The 14356-nt window shown below is 36.9% G+C and overlaps 1 protein-coding gene across 7 annotated transcripts in view; it reads left to right on the forward strand.

Annotated features, from left to right (window-relative positions):
• Positions 1-13431, forward strand: part of ROBO2 (roundabout guidance receptor 2) — a 946026-nt gene extending 932595 nt beyond the window's left edge. For 4 of the 7 annotated variants that reach the window (XM_042788459.1, XM_042788460.1, XM_042788461.1 and 1 more), the window contains 3 exons: positions 4609-4869; positions 9352-9552; positions 10573-13431. In XM_042788459.1, coding sequence (XP_042644393.1) covers positions 4609-4869; positions 9352-9552; positions 10573-10574 — 464 coding nt within the window. In that variant the 3' untranslated portion in view covers positions 10575-13431. The remainder of the gene's footprint in view (positions 1-4608; positions 4870-9351; positions 9553-10572) is intronic. The other 3 variants (XM_042788462.1, XM_042788463.1, XM_042788464.1) reach the window with 1 other exon arrangement.
• Positions 13432-14356: the final 925 nt, after the last annotated feature.

Raw genomic sequence — 14356 nt, forward strand, 5'->3', positions numbered from 1 at the left:
GAATATTGCAATGAATTTTACAAAGAGAGACAAGACCACTATGCTTAAGCTATGGTTGGAAGAAGCAAGTAGGAGAATCTGGGATAGATCCAGCAATTCTGAGCCATAATCCAGGCCAGTCTGTTCAGCCCTGGGCCATTCTGTTTTCAGCGGGAAGCATCACTATGCATTTTCTCTGGTTTTGATATGTCTCAAATCCATTCCCTTATAACTCCTTCCTCGTGGATTTGTCATATGAAAACATACTTGGTTTGTCAGTTGTCTTCAAATTCCCAAGCTGCATGAGTGCTAGCATCCTTGTTTAAGTCTCGTCACTTACTGCATATCTGTCATTTTAAATTTTGATTGACCAAGTAAGCTTGTCCTTTCTCTGCCCTTTCCCATACACATCCTGAGAACTTCCTCCTTGTTAACTGTAACCATGTGGGATAGTGCAAAAGACCTAAGAAACTATAATATTTAACGCACAGCACATGGATCCCAGGCTGTGTAAGCATATGAAGGTACAACTTCATGCTTGCTTTTGACAGCAATCCACACAAATCCCCTAAAAGCCTGCTTCATTTTCTTCAGTCGCAGGTCAGAATCCTCTAGAGACTGACTCTAGATTAAGTCTTCATATTTGTCTTGCTGTACAACTTGGTTTTTAACTTCTGCACCCTAAAAGACCACAGAGACAACAGCAAATGCAGAGGAAGAATACTTTATGAATCCCTCAGATGATTAAAACCTTCATTCTGAGCTCACAGTCCACCATAAAAAACAAAAGGAGGTTTTTAGTTCTAGTGCTCAAGGAATAATTTGTTTTCCTGGAAACAATGTATTCATGAATTTCAAAACAGTGAAATCTGTCATATAGGTGGTGGCATGGTAACTGCATGACTGAAGTTAAAAGCTCTTCCTGAGCAGGAGGTAGAAGGAAAATATAATTAGGGGTTAAAAAGGAAAACTAGAACTTAAGACTTCTATTAGCATTGCTGCTGACTTGCTATCATGTATTACAAATCGATTTCTGCTAAGGTAGATCACTGTGGAGAAGATGCTTACCTTCTCATGCTAGAAAGTCATTCAGAGTCTTATTAAATGTCACAGTAATTATCACCCCTCAGAAGACAAATCACTGGCACAGGTAGAAGGAGATGTCCTTATACCTGTAGGTCCTGTAACTTGCTGCCTTTTTCTAGTTAATAATGAGAGACTGTGCCAGAGCTTGATTTGTGCCTGAATTATTTGGCCGATGTTCTGCCTTCTAAAGGAAGGCTGGAGTAATCCCAGGCCAAACATCCATCTGCCTCTTATCAGGCACTCTGATGTCCTACAGCGTCTCAATCACAATCACTCCATTACTAAATCAATAAGACCATCACCTGACCAACAATGCACTTAGAAATTGCCTTGCAGGTTTGATAATCCTTCCATAGAGGCTGCAAGTGGTAGTCTGGATGACATCCCGCTGGCCTAGTAAGTTACTAGCTCAATGTGGTTTTTCAGGTGTTTTACCAGGCACCTGGAAGAAAAATGTCATTTAGATGGAAGTACAGTGATAATCGGTGATACCATTCCAGGTACCCTCACTGAAAATCCTGCTGAAGTCCCTAAATTTCTAGATTCAAAACTTCTCTCAAGTTACTGACATGATGGAATGAGTTGACTCGCCTCTATGTGGTAATATCTGCCTGCTAGGGACTGAGACTACTAACTCGTCCTATGTCTGTTACCCCTTTACTAGCAATTGAAATAACAACCATCAACCTTCTTGTAGTGCATCCTTGCAAGTGTGTGTGGGGACACATGCACAGTCACATATGGACATGTTTGGATGGGAAGTGAGAGGAAGGGAAAAGCAAAACTGTTCTCTGTGGCATTGGAGAAAGACAGTCATGACTCCAGATACATGGGGTCTTTATATATGCCCAGGCAAGATAGCAGTGTAATTTAGTAATTTATCTAAGGCAAAAGATTTGCACTGCAGAATTTAAGTTGTAGAGCAAATAAAAAGCCACATTTCCAAATGGAGCTCTCTCCCAGCTTCTTTCATTAGAAAGGAAAGGTAGGTGTTACTGTGACAAGCAACCTGAGTAAGTCAGTGAAAAAGCAAATGGTTTAGTCAGGTGATGGTTGGCTAGAATTAGTAACCTGTCTTACAGATCTTCACAGACATGTCTGACACCATTCAGTAAGTCTGTTACTAGGCTGGAACCAGCGTACATTAATTCCATAGTACCTGTAATTCTTCTAGAATTGTGTGAAACTTCATTAGAAGATAAATTTTATTTTTCATTTCAACTCATCCGCAGGTCTAAAACACGCAAAGAACTTTGCAAACATCGTTTTTCATTTCACTTCTGTGCAGAAGGCAATCATTATGCCCATTTTTCAGATGGATAAAAGCAAGAATCAGGTTAGCAGTAGGAGTCCACAGTAGTCCACAGTAATTCCAGGAGTTGCAGCTACCTCTAGAACATGCAGTACGCTATAAGTACAAACCTGCTTCCCTTCTCAGTATCTAAATAATAACAACTATTAGATGGCAATTTCTGAAGAAGGGTTCTGTATGTTAAGAAGTTTAGTACTGCAATAATTTTAACTATTTTTTTATTTTTGCTATGATACTTAAAAATTCTTTTTATATTGAATGGGAAGTATTCTATCCTGGAAAACTATTGTCAGATGTCATGTTATGACTGTGTTTACTGAATTCAATGCATCTCCATAAAGTGCTTATAAATCACAACTTCAGTAATCTCTATTTCAGATTGCATAAGCAGATGCCAGTGTTGTGGTTCTGTACATTAACTGGTTATGATTGCAGTAAAATCAATTATAAGAAATGCCATTTTGGAAGCCAACACTATAAAGCAATTTTAACATTGGCAAGCTCCCATACCCGCATGCTTCCACCTACAGTAATTCAAGTATAGTCATTGTCATGAAAGGTCACATCTATATTCATAACTAAAAATTTCTCAAATAAATTAGTGCTGAACATAAAGCATACACCAAGTTCACTGACAGATTATTATAAGGCTGTTCCAGCCAGAAGATAAATATCTTAATCTGGGGCACAGCACTTCAGCTGTGAACAAGGGTACAGGAGCAACAGCAGATACAACTTCCTTCCCTTTTAGACACAAATAATCCACATGTCCTCATTTATCTGCAAGGGTCAATGTTGACTGGAATGATATCTCAGTAACTTTGGAAGCATTTCTGACCCATATATCTGAGGTATAAAAGTATCACCTCTAACAGCAAGAACATGAAAAAAAGTCTGCGTAGCATTATAAAAAGCCAGATTACAGACTTCGAAATAAATTCCCTCCAAAGGTCTTCTCACCAATTTATAACATGAATTTCAGTTTCACTAGTTATAGACATCAGACTTTCCTGCAGGCAAAGCACAGGTTTACTTTTCCATGCCTGTTATTGAACCAAGTTCACTTCCTTGATAAACTTTCACAACACTACAGAAAAGACTAGAAAGCAGAACAGACCCATATCTAGTGTAAACTAACATAGGTTTAGTGAAATTAATTGGGGCTATGCATTGCCCAAACCCAGAATTATCAGCAAGTGTTCTGTGTATCAAATGGGTATCCGATACAGGAGAGTTTTCATTACAATACTAAAGGTGCTTCCCTTTTCTGATTTTTTTTTTTTTTTAATAGTCTGAGGCTTTTCTGGACCATAATAAGTCTATCATATCATTTATGTGAAAATCTTACATTTAGAATTATAATTATCCAGATTCTATAATTACATTGGGTCAAGGACTAATAGGCAAAATATACTTTTGCCTCCACAAATGTGATTAGAAGCTTGATCTTCAATTCTACAAGCTTCTTAGTAGTCCAAGTGATAAACTTGAAAAGGACAGGAGTTGTTAGAGTCCGGGCAAGCATCTTTCAGTGTTCAGCTGAAATTGTATTTTGATTGGTTATATTTGCAGGACTGCTAAAGTTAAGAGTGGCCGTCCTCTTGTCTGTGAAGACTCTAGCTCTTGGCTGAACTTTCAAATAGTACTTGAATAAAATGCTCACCTGTTGTTTGGTGGTTCCATTTAAATGTGCATTTTTCACAGATGTGTTGATGCTTTTTCAATAAAAGTAGGTTTTGTGAATAATTTTTCCCCAAATTTTTCTGGAATTTTATTCATTTTGATAAAGTTGTATATTTAGATTTTGAGTTTAAACCTCAAGCAGAAAGTGAAGTCCAAAAATGGGGGTGATGAATCAAGCCCCAGTATGATGGGGGGAAGTTGTCAACTTGCACAGATCAATTTTCCATAGCCTTCTTAATTGCTTGCTGTTACTGAAAGAGCCAGCTGAAGTATACCCCACAGAAACAAAAATCCCATGCTTAGAAATTTAAGTCAGGGCTCAGAGTCTGTTGCTTTTCATGGAAGCTAGAATGAGCTAGTAGCACAGTAACCCAAATGAAAAACTAGCAGAAGTTAAAAACATTTCTGATTAACATGAAATTTCCTCTTAAAACCAGCAAATGAAGTGATTCGTTGCTGTTTGCGAGGGACTTTTCTTTTCAGCATCAAATAGACCTTCTGTTTCAATTAAAAAATTAGTTCATCTAAATCTTATTCACGTTTTTTAGATCTTCCACCACCACCCGACCCGCCCCCTGGTCAGGGTTTAAGGCAGCAAATAGTCCCCGGCCAGCGCGGAGGCTCGGCAGAGAGGAAAGGAAGCTCTCTTGAGAGGCAGCATGCACCGAACGTAGATGAAACAAAGAGCTCCCTGGACCGGCAAGCTAGGACATCACTAGAGTGGCAGCGGCAAACCCAGGAGTGGATAAGCTCTGCAGACCGCCAAGAGGATTTCAGGAAAGCCCAACACAAACAAGCCTTCGGATCAGGTGTGTGTGCGCTGCACCAGCCGAGGCAATGCAGACGGCTTCTTGACGCTCCTCAGCCGAGGGTTTCTGTTTCTGGCAGGAGCCTAGCATCACCTCACGCCCCTCTGGGCCAGCCCTGGTGAGGCTCCGGCTGGAAAATAAGAAAAGGCAAAGTGAAATGAGAGCTTGTGATCCAAGTGTTTTCCCTCCTGCAACAATGAAATCTCATTAGCACTTGACTTGGTGCGTTCTTTACAGTGTTTTGGCAATTAATAATGTTGTCAAGCATAGCGATGGAAAAAACAGGAACAGTTTCAGGCAGGCCGGGAAGGAGAGACAGATTTTTAGAGTATTTTCTGTTAGATGTATTTATTTATACAGACACTACCATATTTTCTAGTTCTTTCAACCTGCTTCTAAATTGGCAGCAGTTGTTTTTGCCTGTCTGCGAGAAGGCTGATCTCGCTGAGCTACTGACATTCCTTCCATCTGTATTTAAAACACTGCCTTCTCCTTATTCAAGGATATGACAAAGTAACATTCACCTCTTAGGCCCAGCAAGATGACAGCATAGATTTTCACCTTTACTTAGGACATGCTCATTGACTTTATCTCCTAAACGGATTTCAAGTCTGTAAAAATGTGTTCAGGAGGTGTAGCTGAGCTGGGGTTGTAGTTCTACAGTATTTGCAGATTCCTTCTCTCAGCCTGACCTCAAGTAAAAGCTGCTGTTTCAGCTTTTACCCTCATACTAGGGCATTTCCTTTAACCCACTAATCATATCTTATCCCAGCACTGATTAGAGGACAAGAGGACAAGATACAAGAAAATTAAAAAAAAAAAATACTATACCGTACTTGGAGCCTTCCGTAGGGCTACACTGTTTCTTCAAGTATGTACGTAGCTCCCACAGTAACACTAGAGGTACTCATCCATCTTTTTCTTGATTTTATTCTACTATTAATACTCCTTGTTAATCTAGCACACTAATATCAATGACATTCTAAAAAAAAATAGGAGCATGCAGGAAAACCTGTCATGGGGTCAGGATTTACTGAATAAAGTCCTCTTAGGAAATACTGCTACCACTATTTAAAATGTAAATATTTTAAATACAATCCATATTTTAAAATATAACAATAATGGTACTGTTAAAACCCCCTGATCTTTCAGCTGCATAAACAAGTGAGTAGTTGTTCATGCTGTGAAATGATGATGTGAAGTCGCAGTTTAAAAATAGTGTGTGAAATTCGTGCTACTTGGTGAAATGGCAAATTAATTACAATGAACAAGATGTACAAACACATAGAAAATAACCTGAATATACCTTTTACTTCTCATTTCTTTGTAAATTGTTATTAAGGATGCTTCTCTGACCTGGTTATCAAGAGCTCCCCTCCTTTTCCTCTGCTTCATAAGTGTACAAATAGAAGTTGTCAGTTATTCTGTGATACAGAGGGTATACAGTAGTAAAATTCCCTACCTGCAGGAGTTGCATTTATCTGTCCTTAGATAAAAAGAACTTGATCTTGATCATGCCCTACATGAGCATTGAATTTAGGCCTGGAATATTACAGGTGTCTTGTTCTTACCAAATTCAGGATGACCAGAGCAATTGCATATCCTTTATGCATGACAAAGGATTCCTCTAGGAGATACTACAGTTTTAACCGGGTGGGACAGGTTCATAAAGTTTGTGCACAAGCTGGGCCAGAGCTTCATATCAGTCGGTCTGTCCATCCCAGCTTCTTGCACTACAGCTTTCTTGCTCTATATTCTTTTCTCTGGGAGATTTAAAAAAGGCTACTCTTGTGTGTGATGCTTGTTTATGTTACTAAATTTTGAGGTTTTAATAATATTAATTGTGCTTCTTCCCTTTTTCTTTATTATTGGCAAAGATCTCTGGAAATCTAGCCTGTCCCAGTTTTCAATATATTTCCAAAAGGAGATATTATTAGCTATCAGCTTCCAGCAAATAGCTATGTTGCAGCTTAGGGTCTTCATTCAGACATTATCAAGCTGTGAGTGAAATTTTGAAAGCAAGAACTTTGTTTTGAAGTTGAATAGAATAAAAATACCTAATTATGGGAACCATGTTTCTGCTGGTTGCTTTCAGTATAAACAAGATCACTGAGTTCCTTACAACAGCTTCATTGTGAAACTGCAGTTACAGCACATCAAATAGGACATTTTCAGCCACTCTTCTAAAGAAGGTAGTGCTAGATCAAGTTACAATAGTTTTGATAATATTAAGTCTTTTGGTTGTCTTGTGGGGTATAGACACATCGTTACACATGTATATCCTGATTTCACAGGGGCTAGAATTGTATCTTCAAATTAAAGGCTCAGTATTTCAAAGAGAAAGGCATTGGCAAAGCCTCCCCATATTCTTTGCAGGCCTGTGGCATGGGGCAGTGTTTTAAGTGTTTAATAAATGTGAGCCCATTCTGAGGACTTGAGACAACTACTTTTCATGTTCTAGAATGCTGTGAAAAACTTAGCCTGTATTTTATGTCACAATTGCTTATTTTATGGATTGTATTTATTTCTGAGGGCACAACAGATAATTTAACACACCATATGCTCTATAATGATAATGCACTTTATATTTATTCATGGTCGTTTTTTCTCAATATTTCATTGAACCCGAAGGAGGCCTTATCCTGAGTTCACAAACTAGAAAAACAAATCAATTGACCATATATGTCATCTTCAAACTCTTTTGCAATGCTAGTGACTTTTCTTTCCATCCTTTAAAAATGTATCCAGCTTTCTGCTGGACTGATTTATGCTGCTTGCTTTATTGCTGCCTTAATGCAAGCTGTTCCATATTTTAGCCAGCCTTTGGAAACCAGGTTTGCATCTGATTCTATTGTTAGGGCTTGATATATAAAGAACAAGTAACATAATTTAGGAGGCTATGGCTGTTAAATGCCATTTTACTATGTCTTTTAAGCATTTCTTTATATTTCAGCAAGGACGGCACACGGTCATAGCACAAAACACTGATAATGCCCTTACGTCCTGCAGCACAAATATTCTGGTCCCTTGGGCAGGGCCAGAGGGAGATACTTTGGCAGAGAAAGAATTGAGCTGCCTGCCCTCTTCTGCAACAGATTTACTGTACAAACGGGTTCTGTTCAATAGCAGATCACAGGGGGAATTCCCCTGTCCTAGTCACTTGTGGCAGTAGGCACAAAGAATGAAATCCTGGGTTTCTTCCACAAATTTGTTCTCATTTAGCATTTCCCTAACTTAATTGTGCTTCAGCTGCAGCCTTTTCACAGGCTTCAAGATTGTGAATAAAAGCATTTTTATCTCCTTTTCTTTCCAACCATCCCCACCTACTTTTCCTTATACGTTCCTGCCCTCTGTCAAAGAAAGTATTTTTCTCCTCATCAGGTTGTTTAAGAGTGAGACAATGAGAAAAGCAAAATAAAGAAACCCCTTTCAGCTCAGATTCACTTTTAAAAATGTAAGATTGAACCAGGAGATATCCCACTGATTTCAGAAGGGGCAATTCCTGTGTTTGAGGTTAAGCATATATACTCATATTCTTTCTTGAATCGAGCTATATTTAGCAAGGTCTTTTTCTTCAGCTTCTGAAATGGCAAAAGTGGATCGTACACAGCAAAGAAATAAAAGAGTGCTTCTATTTCAGTGTTAAATCAGTGCTGTTGTTCTGCTTCTTAGGTTAGGATTATTACAACAATATCTCCTGGAAACTCTAATCAGATGTGATGTCTTGTTTTACTTCATGCTATATGAAGATACATAGCTCAATGCTTTATTGGTATTAATCCTGCTCTTGCAAGCAGTTCATTATTACAGGTCTTCAGAGAGGAAGAAGCCAAGTGAGCAAAAGTAAGCCTTTTGCTCATAATGGAACATGAAACAAGCTGCAGGAAGATTTACTCACCCCAAATATTACAACTACTAATACTATGTAGAATATAATATTTTTCAATTTAATTCACAACCAGTTAAAAAAATCTTCAGTGTACTTTGCATCATTAGAAATTACTGAGCTGCTGGAAGTTAATTAAATTAGCTGATATTGTAGTTCTTTATCTAAATTGATTGAGGTAATGTTACCATAATTTAAGCTAAAGAAGAGGAAAAAGCACATTCATGTAGGCTTGAAGCAAAAATCTAATCATAGTTGCATTGTTTTGGAAATTGTATGTGCATCTATTTTTATTAAAGCATCTTTGATTCATGATCTATTACTTCATAACAAATCTAGACTTTTTATAATTAATGCAAACTAACTTCTGGGTTTACATGAAAGCACGATTAAATTCATACTGGCTTCTTTGTCTATGGGATACAAAACTGAGCTGTGCATTTTCTTAGGTAAAATTGCCATGCTATAAAGCAAGACAAAAGGCAGATATCTGGGGCAGGAATTAATATAATGTCCATGTCATAATAGCTTGTTTATGTGTATTTATAGGAATGTATTTGGTATTTATTTTGTTTTGGTTTCCTTTGCTTTTCTAGAAGAGGCACTCGTACCATATAGTAAACCCAACTTCCCATCCCCTGGCGGCCACAGCTCTTCAGGAACAGCTTCTTCTAAAGGATCAACTGGACCTAGAAAAGGTGAAGTCTTGCGAGGAGGTCACCAACGCAATGCCAGTGACCTTCTCGATGTAGGCTATGTGGGATCAAACAGTCAAGGACAGTTTACTGGTGAATTATGTAAGTTTATCTCTAGCTACAGTTCAAACTCTTAAATAGACCAAAAGAGAAAAATTAAAACTGTCTTGTGAAGAGAGGAGGAAGTTGAGAGTGATAATCAGATTAGATTTTACCCAGATCTTTTTGCCTTCTGAGGTGTTTTTGCCTGTGATGACAAAGTTGTGTTCTTTGGTTTGGACCAGTTCAAATCTGTGTAAGCCATGCCAATATTATCCACATAGTACATCTTTCAGTGTGTAATGCTAGTGAAACACTGGGAAAATTGAAATTAAATTCTAGTAATTTAGAATTTTCTTGGCAAACTGTGGTCTTGGAGAGGCTATTGGTAGTTCTTCTCAGAGGAGTGAATGAAAGGGTGCTGAATTTGTTGAGCATGTTGGCAAGCTTGTGGTTCCTTCTCCTTAACTTTCTGTTGCTTGATGACCAGTATTCTGCTCTTTTTGACCTTAGATGGGAGTCCTCTTTTTTTGACTGTATAGCCCAGTTTTTCAGTTTTATATCTCAGCTCTTTCCTCAACTTCCCAAGCCACGAGAATTATTTTCCAAACCTTTTTTCTGTTATCACTCAATATCTATTAAACCTTGTATAAAACCATGTTAAAGTTGTGTATGTATGTATGGTAGTACCAGATGCCAAAAGGTTTGACTGTTGTTTGAAGCAGTACACCAACATCCCAGATTAGTCATACTGGTATGTTCAGCAGTAAAAGCAGTGCAGCTGTTGGCATGTCTGCCTCCTATTTGCTGCAGTCAAACCCTCAGCACCTCCTGACAGTTACCCCCCAGTAGCTTGTAAGAGAGCTAACGGTGATCCACAAACCCTGAAATGTGTGGTTTCAGATATGGTGTTGGTAAGTGCTGGATTTTAGCATTCACTGCTTTTCATCTTAGAAACAATTAACTCTCTTCTCCCAACCTATTGAATATTCATCCCATGCTGCAGTAATATTGCCATAGGCTTTGTTTTGTGTTTTTTCTCCTTATTACAACCTCTTTCTCTCTCTTTGTTTCTCTCTATAGAGTAGTTGAGAAGACACATTGCAAGCTGCTCTGATGGACCATCAGGTCTGAACTCATGGAAGTGATGACACTAAACAGTGCAATGAACATTTTCTTTATTTATGTACTATTAAAAGAACTGTAAATGCAATGTAAAGACACACAGCCACACATATCCCACAGATACTTTACTTGTGTTCTTCTCTTTAATACACCATCCACCTTAAACTATTCCTTGTGAGGCGTATATAAAAAAGAAAGAAAAAAAAAAAATCACCCTCCAGGATGAAAAGGATTTCCTTCTGTATATAATTTCTTTTGTTGCATTGCTATGCAAGCTCACCTTCTTTTTAGCTATGTTCATATTCATGTCTGTTTTTATTGGTCTGTTGTACTATATGTGAATTAATAGGCTGTGGTGCCATATATTAACTTTTAATCGTGTAACTTTTATGTTTAAAGTTTGCACTGCAATTTTATTTGGTGAGAAGCACAAAACTCTACTCCTCATGACATGAAGAAAAAAGAGACTGAATGTTTGAAGAAGGTTTACTTACTGTAAGCTACTTTGGATAATGCTGGATGTAAAGGAGTATGTTAGATGGTTTTCCATTGGGGTGTAGAAATGAGAAAGTAACAGACAAAACTGATGTCAGTGAAGACATTAGCAACAGATTTAAATCTTTTAAAAGCAAGCAACGTAGTTGCTCTTCCTATTTAAGAAGGGGTCAGAAGTTGGAAGTGTGAAATTAGAGAGTGAACATGAAAATTAAAGGTAGCATGAGATGGCCTAGACCCTTTCACTAGAATGATGCCCTTAGTATCTGTTTTTAGCCATCCCATGCCACTAAGTAAAGGGGAAGAAAAACAAACCTTGCTACAAACATAAGAACTTAAGGTGTTTCACTAGAGCTGTTTTTATATTGCAGTTTTAAAAGAATTATTACCATTAATTTCTCCAACCCAAAATATAAGACAGAGATTTCCCAGGAGAAACAAATAATATAAACTCAAGGAATACCTAGTAAGTAGTTAAGGATGCAATTTATTATTAAGACATATTCAGGCTGCTTCCAAAAAATTGAAATGTCAGAGTATCTTATTTCATCTTTCCAATACATGTACATTATAATAGAAGATAGAGCTACACCACTGAAATTCATGCCATTAATTGTTTTGATGCAGTCTAAACAAACCTTTGTGTTCTGTTACCCGAGGTCTACAAGAGCTGAAGCTGGATCCACTAAATTTGTAGTAAAATGTTTAATGTTTGGAAGGAAAGCAATGGTCAAATTATTTTCGGATTGCATTAAGTACATTTCTGGCAATACAATACATCCAAAAAGTTGAATATAAGCAAAGAAAATCTTTGACCTGTGTTTTAGTGGGTGGCCTCAAACCCTGATATGATGAGGAAATAACGCATGTTTATACACTTTTTGAATAAACCAGACTCTGTAAGTGGACATTAATGACAGCATTCTGTCTCTTCATTAATTTTCATGACTTTGTCCAAATCTTTTGTACCTTTCAAATCTAAATGAGTAAATTGTCAAACTTTCCTTAGAATATTGTATGTGGATAGTCCACTCATTTGATGCTTAATTTAAATATTGCATCCTGCAGCTTCTTTCTGTTAGTTATCTGACCATGAACAAGTTTCCATTTGAATACCTTTTTCATATAACCAGTCTATGTTGTTTTATATATTGCCTTGGAGCTCACCAGTATTAAGAACACTTTTAGTAATAGCAGAATCTCAGAAAAGTAAACTACAATGCTAAATATGTGTTGTTTTTCATTTCATTAACTTGTTCCATGATAAGATAAAACACTACAGCCATCAACTATAACTCAGCACTATTGAATATTTTAAAAATGCTAGTTAACTTCTTTAAGGTCAAGACTGTTATTTAGCAGGTTACAAACCAAAAAAAGTTGAGAGAAAAATGTATGCATTTATTTATATATGTGACCAGTGAATATATGTAATTTTCCTGCTTGTTAAACCATTGCAGTTAAAACCATTACTTTATAATGTGCAAAAATGTTTAAGCAAGATAAAGAAGGAATCATATTTACATACGTATGTTTTTTATTTTGGTATTACCATATGAAGAGAAGACTATTCAGGGTACAATTCAAATTTAATTCTCTGGAAAATGTTTAACTCAGTCACGGTATATTTTTTTTTTACATTTAATTCGAAAGCTTGTGCTGAGCTTTGGTGGAACACCTTAGTCACTATATTCTATTCAAAATTCAGTATCATTAGATGTTGATAAATCCATTCCAATTACTTTCAAATACGTGTTTTATCTCTTCCACTGGAAAGTAAATGTGTGTCAGTATTAAAGCTGTGCAGTACCATGATATTCACTAACTTGTCCATCTGCTTCTGTACATTTTTGTTCATTAATAATTTGCTTACAATATTACATAAGGTGTTGTTGTGTATCGCAAAGTGTCTCCATTATCTTACAGGTGATGTCTCTTCTTTTTTTCTCTCTCTCTCTTTTCTAGACAGTGTACTTCCAATGAACCACAGTACATATTTTTTAAAATGCCATTTAATTTACTATTTTAAAAGAAGTATTCTTTTTTTTTTTTTTTTTTTTTAAATTGAAAACATTTATTGTGAATAATGTGTTTAAAGAAAAGGGATGTTGTGGCAGCACTTAGAATTGTTTTTTAATTTGTTTTTTAAAAAACTGTTTATTGGCTACAGTTTGTTCACGAAAAAGTACAACCTCTTAATGTGTTTCATTGGTATTGTTAGTGCAGCAAAGTTTAATTGGCATAAAAAGTTGGTTAATAGTACTGTTGAAGTGTGTATTGTATATTTACTGGGGAAAAAATAAAACATATTCACATTTCAAATCTATGTTAAAAGACCTTGAGTAAGGAGTCAATATGTGAAAACCCAAACTGGGAAAATCAGGCAATAATAACATAGACTGAGCTATAATCATCACTGTCCACTTACAGGTAACAAGGCACATGTTTTTTGAACTAAGCTAAGATCTGTCTTACAAATAGGCCAATGGTAAACGTTGCCTGTCATAGGCATTTCTGTTTAACATCCTGTCTATATCGGGAGTAGTTGTACCAATGTAATTACACTGATACAACTATTCTAGTGATACATCCTCTGTTTGTAGACAGAATATCTCAATGTACAGTAAGGACCGCAAGTGCACAGCTTACTTTGCTTAAAGACCATATAGTAGCAGACTTGTAAAATGTGTTCACTGGGTCTGAATCCTTGTACCTGGGGTTTTTTACTGGTGGAGCTACTGCCAACCCAGTACAAAATAACCCCAGCAAGTATTGATAGATGCTAGGTCAGTTTTTCTCAATCTTTGCATTAAATATATACTCAGTTTTAAAAGCAGGAGGGCTGAAGGACCAAATAATAAATTGTTACATGTGCTTCAGTGGTGTATTGCTGTATGGGCAGCCATTTCAGTGATGCAAACAACAAACATTTCTTCTTTGTTATTTATTATTTCTGAATTCCTTATCCAAGTCAGTAACCCTTTTGAATACATTTTAGTTCTCACGTGAAATACAACAGAAACACCATTCCTTGGGAAAAGTACAAAAGAAAAGGAGCATGAAGTGTTTTAAGTATATGGATTTAACTATACACAGTGCAAAAGGAAGAGATGACTGTTTGAAATAATGAAATAATGATATGCTGGTTTATGCTTGGCTCAGCCCATACATTGCCAGAAAGGAGAAAACGTGTGTACTAAAGCTGAGAAAGAGTCCTCACAACTGACAGAGGGAAGGTAATCAGGTT

Source organism: Tyto alba, unplaced genomic scaffold, assembly GCF_018691265.1.
Source record: "Tyto alba isolate M040663 unplaced genomic scaffold, T.alba_DEE_v4.0 Super-Scaffold_14, whole genome shotgun sequence".
NCBI classification, from domain to species: Eukaryota; Metazoa; Chordata; class Aves; order Strigiformes; family Tytonidae; genus Tyto; species Tyto alba.